The sequence below is a fragment of the Pleurodeles waltl genome, chromosome 4_2 (assembly GCF_031143425.1).
Source record: "Pleurodeles waltl isolate 20211129_DDA chromosome 4_2, aPleWal1.hap1.20221129, whole genome shotgun sequence".
Classification (NCBI taxonomy): Eukaryota; Metazoa; Chordata; class Amphibia; order Caudata; family Salamandridae; genus Pleurodeles; species Pleurodeles waltl.
The window spans coordinates 732,748,708-732,754,707 of record NC_090443.1 but is presented as its reverse complement, the minus strand read 5'-3'; the positions used below and the strand labels follow the sequence as shown (position 1 = coordinate 732,754,707).

Below are 6,000 nucleotides of genomic sequence, written 5' to 3'. Positions count from 1 at the left end.
TTTTTATTTGAAAAAAGGACTTATTTAAAAGAGACAATTAATAAAACAGTGTGGTTTTAGCCATGTGTTCACACAAGTATTGGTTTGTTTTCACAGCCTACTTTTTAAACTTGCCTGCCACCACATTCCACAATGTAATGGTTCAAATGAGCCTCATTTTTAGGTTGCAGCCTACCACACAGCGCAACTGTCTGGTTTGCTAAAGACATCTTGGGGACTTTCAGAAAGTTGACCTAGGAATGCATTCTGTCGCTTGCCATTGGCTTTGTGGTTTGTAACTCACTCATATTTTCTGGCTTTATTTGTTTTAGGCAATCCAGCTTGCGTTTGTACCTTCCCTTGCTCAAGCCTTGTTTATAGTATCCTTCTGAGTGCCCTCTTTCTGTAAACAGGACTGTAAATCTTGTTCTTATCTATCCACATTTGCTGTGCAGTCAAAGACTGAGAAGGTTAAATGACAGACACTGCCTTCCAAGGGCACTTGTTTACTTTTCTTTCTCTGACTTCAAAGTGAGAGGATTTATGTGACAATCTTGCTGGATACAGGGGGTGGAAAATAGTTTTTCCTAGCACATGACAACACTTAAATGAACAGTGTAAGTATTTCTGAATATATCAGAATTAGGAACACAAGTAAAGCAAATTTGTTGTTGTTTCTGAAGAATGTTGGAAACAAATACTTTAATATGATCAAAACAAATCATAACTCTAGGTTATACAATATCCACACATTTTTGTCTGTGCATTGTATGTTTCGTATCAGTTAAACTGTATGTCTGTGCAAACGTAATGATCATTCCGATTGAAAATGTGTTGTCTCTAAAGGCAGTGTGCTTCTGTATAGGGCATTGCTATAATGTGCCCAGATCTTGTACTCAAATTCCCATAATAAAACATCCCCCTACTAAAACAGTGCTGACTACACATCTACTCTGGCATAGCGCTAGCGCCTTGAGCACCAAGTTCTCTGAAAAAAACAATCACGGTTTAAGATCCCTGGCCTTTCAGTGTACAGTATACAGCCACACGCGAGGGTCCGCCCCGCCCTTCACGTTTAATAACCCAACAACCATCAATATTAAACGCAATACAAGCGAGCTCCACCTTCTAGGCGAGACTACTGTGCACACAGGCGGGGCAATTTAAGCTCGCGCCCCCGACTCCGCCCACGGATCTCCCCTCCACGGGATTCTCCGCCCCGCCCATCTCATCCTGAGCGGACACGCCCCTCAGCGGCCAGCACGGGGACCCTCTTCGGAGGCTCTAGCAGATGCTTAGCCGAAGTCCGCGGTCAGGCTGGTGTTAGGGGGTGCGCGGGACGGACTTGAGACCGGGAGACTCGCCCAGCTCAGATCTTGGTCCCTGAGGGCGGCAGACCTCAAAACTTGGAATTTAGAGTCTGAGGAACAGCGCTTCTCAAATTCTGTACCCAGGAACAACCACCACCCTCGGCAGACATGCCCGCCGCGGCACTCCTCGCTGCTGTCCTGCTGCTCAGCTGGAGCTCGGCAACTGCGGGTGAGTCCCGAACCCCCTGGCAACAGGATGGAAAGTCACGCGGGGCTGTGCGATGTTGATGCTGTGAGAGGAGTTAGGCTGTGCAGGTGTTCATACTTTAGGAGAAGTCGGGCTGTGCAGATATTTATGCTCTGAAAGGAGTCAGGCTGTGCACGTTGATGCTCTAAGAGCAGCAGGGTTGTGCAGATGTTTATGCTGTGAGAGGAGTCAGGCTGTGCAGATGTTGATGTAAGGGGAGTCAGACTGTGCTGATGATGATGCAGCGAAAGGAGACATGCTGCGCAAGTGTGGATGTTCTTAGAGAAGCCGGGCGGTTCAAGTGTTTATGCTTTAAGAGAAGCTGCATTGTGCAGATGTGTATGCTGCGAGATGAGGTATGCTGTGCAGAGGCTGATGCTGTGAGAGTAGTTTGGCTGTGCAGAGGCTGATGCTGTGAGAGGAGTCTGGCTGTGCAGATGTTGATGCTGTAAAATAAGCCATAGTGTATAGATGTTTATGCTGAGAGAGGAGTCAGGCGGTGCAGATGTTGATGTAAGAGGAGTCAGGCTGTGCAGATGTTGATGCTGTACGAAGAGTCAGGCTATGCAGATGTTTATGCTGTGAGTGGAGTCTGGTGGTGCCGATGTTGATGCTGTAAGAGAAGCCAGGTTGTGCAGATGTTGATGTAAGTAAGAGGGAATCAGGCTGTGCAATTACCATAAGGGCGATTCAGGCCTTGCAGCTGTTGATGCTGTGGGAGGAGTCAGGCTGTGCAGATGTTGGTGCTGTAGGATGAGGCAGGTTATGCAGAAGTTGATTCTGTAAGAGGGAGTCTGGTTGTGCAGGTGTTATTGTAAGAGTGAGCCAGGCTTTTCAAATTCGGATGCTGAGAGAATAGTCAGGCTGTACAGATGTTGCAGCTGTAAGAGGAGTCAGGCTGTGGAGATGTTGATGCTGTAAGAGGAGCCAGACTGTGCAGACGTTGAAGGTGTAAGAGGAGCCTGGCTGTGCAGATGTTGATGCTCCAAGATAAGCCGGGTTGTACAGGTGTGTATACTGTGAGAGAAGTCAGGTGGTGCAGATGTTGATGTTGTAAGCGGAGTCAGGTTGTGTTGATATTGATGCTGTAAGAGGAGGCAGGTTATACAGATGTTGAAGCTGTAGGAGGGAGTCAAGCTATGCAAAATGTTACTGTAAGAGTGGGTCAGGCTTTTCAGATGCTGTGAGAGTAATCAGGCTGCGCAGAAGATGATGCTGTAAGAGGAGTCAGGCTGTGTAGAGGTTGATGTAAGAGGAATCAGGTTATACAGATGTTGAAGCTGTAGGAGGGAGTCAAGCTGTGTAAATGTGCCTGTAAGAGTGGGTCACGATTTACAGATGTTGTGAGAGTAGTCAGGCTGTGCAGATGTTGATGCTGTAAGAGGAGTCAGGTTGTGCAGATGTTGCTGTAAGAGTGATCAGAGTTTTCAGATGTTGATCCTGTAGGAGGGAACAGGCTGTTTAAAACGGACAGTCTTTGTAGATGATGCTGTACGAGGGGACACGCTGGCTCAGGAAGTGCAGATGCTGATGTTGTAAGAAGGAGTCATGCTCTGCAGAGGCTGTTCCGAGGGACCGAACTGCGCACGCATTGAGTCTGTAATAGGCAGTCATGCTGTGCAGCTACAGATGCTGTAAGAGGGAGCCGGACTGTGGAGATGTTGATGCTGTAAGGGAGAGTCAGGCTGTTTAGATGTTTATGTTATAAGAGAGAGTGAGTTGTACAGATGCTGTTAAGAGGGTCGGACTGTGACTGTGTTGATACTGTAAGAGAGAGGCTGTGTAGACGTTGATGCAGTAAGAGGGGGTCACACTGCAGGTGTGGTGTGGTGCCCAGACAGGGCAGATGTTGATGTTTGAGAGGTTCAGACAGTGCAGGTGTGGTAAGGTGTCCAGACAGTGTAGGTGTTGATGGTATTAGAGAGGTCAGACAGTGCTGATGTGGTAGGGTGTCCAGGCAGTGCAGATGTTTATGTTTGAGAGGATCAGGCAGTGCAGATGTGCTTGGATGTCCAAACAGTGTAGATATTGATGCTGTTCGAGGGGGTCAGACAGTGCTGGTGTGATAGGGTGTCCAGAGAGTGTAGATGTTTGAGAGGGTCAGACAGTGCAGGTGTGGTATGGTGTCCAGACAGTGCAAATGTTGATGTTTGAGGGGTCAGACAGTGCAGGTGTGGTAGGGTGTCCACGCACTGTAGGTATTGATGGTATTAGAGGTGTCAGACAGTGCAGGTGTGGTAGGGTGTCCAGGTAGTGTAGATGTTGATGGTATTAGAGGTGTCGGACAGTGCAGGTGTGGTAGGGTGTCCAGTTAGTGAAGATGTTGATGGTATTAGAGGTGTCAGACAGTGCAGGTGTGGTAGGGTGTCCAGGCAGTGTAGATGTTGATGGTATTAGAGGTGTCGGACAGTGCAGGTGTGGTAGGGTGTCCAGGTAGTGTAGATGTTGATGGTATTAGAGGTGTCAGACAGTGCAGGTGTGGTAGGGTGTCCAGGTAGTGTAGATGTTGATGGTATTAGAGGTGTCAGACAGTGCAGGTGTGGTAGGGTGTCCAGGTAGTGTAGATGTTGATGGTATTAGAGGTGTCAGACAGTGCAGGTGTGGTAGGGTGTCCAGGTAGTGTAGATGTTGATGGTATTAGAGGTGTCAGACAGTGCAGGTGTGGTAGGGTGTCCACGCACTGTAGGTATTGATGGTATTAGAGGTGTCAGACAGTGCAGGTGTGGTAGGGTGTCCAGGTAGTGTAGATGTTGATGGTATTAGAGGTGTCGGACAGTGCAGGTGTGGTAGGGTGTCCAGGTAGTGAAGATGTTGATGGTATTAGAGGTGTCAGACAGTGCAGGTGTGGTAGGGTGTCCAGGCAGTGTAGATGTTGATGGTATTAGAGGTGTCGGACAGTGCAGGTGTGGTAGGGTGTCCAGGTAGTGTAGATGTTGATGGTATTAGAGGTGTCAGACAGTGCAGGTGTGGTAGGGTGTCCAGGTAGTGTAGATGTTGATGGTATTAGAGGTGTCAGACAGTGCAGGTGTGGTAGGGTGTCCAGGTAGTGTAGATGTTGATGGTATTAGAAGAGTCAGACAGTGCAGGTGTGGTAGGGTGTCCAGGTAGTGTAGATGTTGATGGTATTAGAGGTGTCGGACAGTGCAGGTGTGGTAGGGTGTCCAGGTAGTGAAGATGTTGATGGTATTAGAGGTGTCAGACAGTGCAGGTGTGGTAGGGTGTCCAGGTAGTGTAGATGTTGATGGTATTAGAGGTGTCGGACAGTGCAGGTGTGGTAGGGTGTCCAGGTAGTGAAGATGTTGATGGTATTAGAGGTGTCAGACAGTGCAGGTGTGGTAGGGTGTCCAGGTAGTGTAGATGTTGATGGTATTAGAGGTGTCAGACAGTGCAGGTGTGGTAGGGTGTCCAGGTAGTGTAGATGTTGATGGTATTAGAAGAGTCAGACAGTGCAGGTGTGGTAGGGTGTCCAGGTAGTGTAGATGTTGATGGTATTAGAAGAGTCAGACAGTGCAGGTGTGGTAGGGTGTCCAGGTAGTGTAGATGTTGATGGTATTAGAGGTGTCAGACAGTGCAGGTGTGGTAGGGTGTCCAGGTAGTGTAGATGTTGATGGTATTAGAAGAGTCAGACAGTGCAGGTGTGGTAGGGTGTCCAGGTAGTGTAGATGTTGATGGTATTAGAAGAGTCAGACAGTGCAGGTGTGGTAGGGTGTCCAGGTAGTGTAGATGTTGATGGTATTAGAGGTGTCAGACAGTGCAGGTGTGGTAGGGTGTCCAGGTAGTGTAGATGTTGATGGTATTAGAAGAGTCAGACAGTGCAGGTGTGGTAGGGTGTCCAGGTAGTGTAGATGTTGATGGTATTAGAAGAGTCAGACAGTGCAGGTGTGGTAGGGTGTCCAGGTAGTGTAGATGTTGATGGTATTAGAAGAGTCAGACAGTGCAGGTGTGGTAGGGTGTCCAGGTAGTGTAGATGTTGATGTTCGAGGGTCAGACAGTGCAGGTGTGGTAGGGTGTCCAGGTAGTGTAGATGTTGATGGTATTAGAGGTGTCGGACAGTGCAGGTGTGGTAGGGTGTCCAGGTAGTGTAGATGTTGATGGTATTAGAGGTGTCGGACAGTGCAGGTGTGGTAGGGTGTCCAGGCAGTGTAGATGTTGATGGTATTAGAGGTGTCGGACAGTGCAGGTGTGGTAGGGTGTCCAGGTAGTGTAGATGTTGATGGTATTAGAGGTGTCAGACAGTGCAGGTGTGGTAGGGTGTCCAGGTAGTGTAGATGTTGATGGTATTAGAAGAGTCAGACAGTGCAGGTGTGGTAGGGTGTCCAGGTAGTGTAGATGTTGATGTTCGAGGGTCAGACAGTGCGGGTGTGGCATGATGTCCAGGCAGTGTAGATGTTGATTGTATTGAGGGGGTCAGGCAGTGCAAGTGTGGTAGTACGTCCCGACAGTGTAGATGTTGATGGTATTGAG

At 48.4% G+C, this 6,000-nt stretch overlaps 1 protein-coding gene across 1 annotated transcript in view; it reads left to right on the top strand.

The window, feature by feature from the left end:
- The first annotated feature begins 1,216 nt into the window (after nt 1–1,216).
- Nucleotides 1,217–6,000, top strand: part of TGFBR3 (transforming growth factor beta receptor 3) — a 399,166-nt gene continuing 394,382 nt past the window's right edge. Inside the window, exon 1 of the mRNA XM_069232346.1 lies at nt 1,217–1,518. Coding sequence (XP_069088447.1) covers nt 1,458–1,518 — 61 coding nt within the window. The 5' untranslated portion in view covers nt 1,217–1,457. The remainder of the gene's footprint in view (nt 1,519–6,000) is intronic.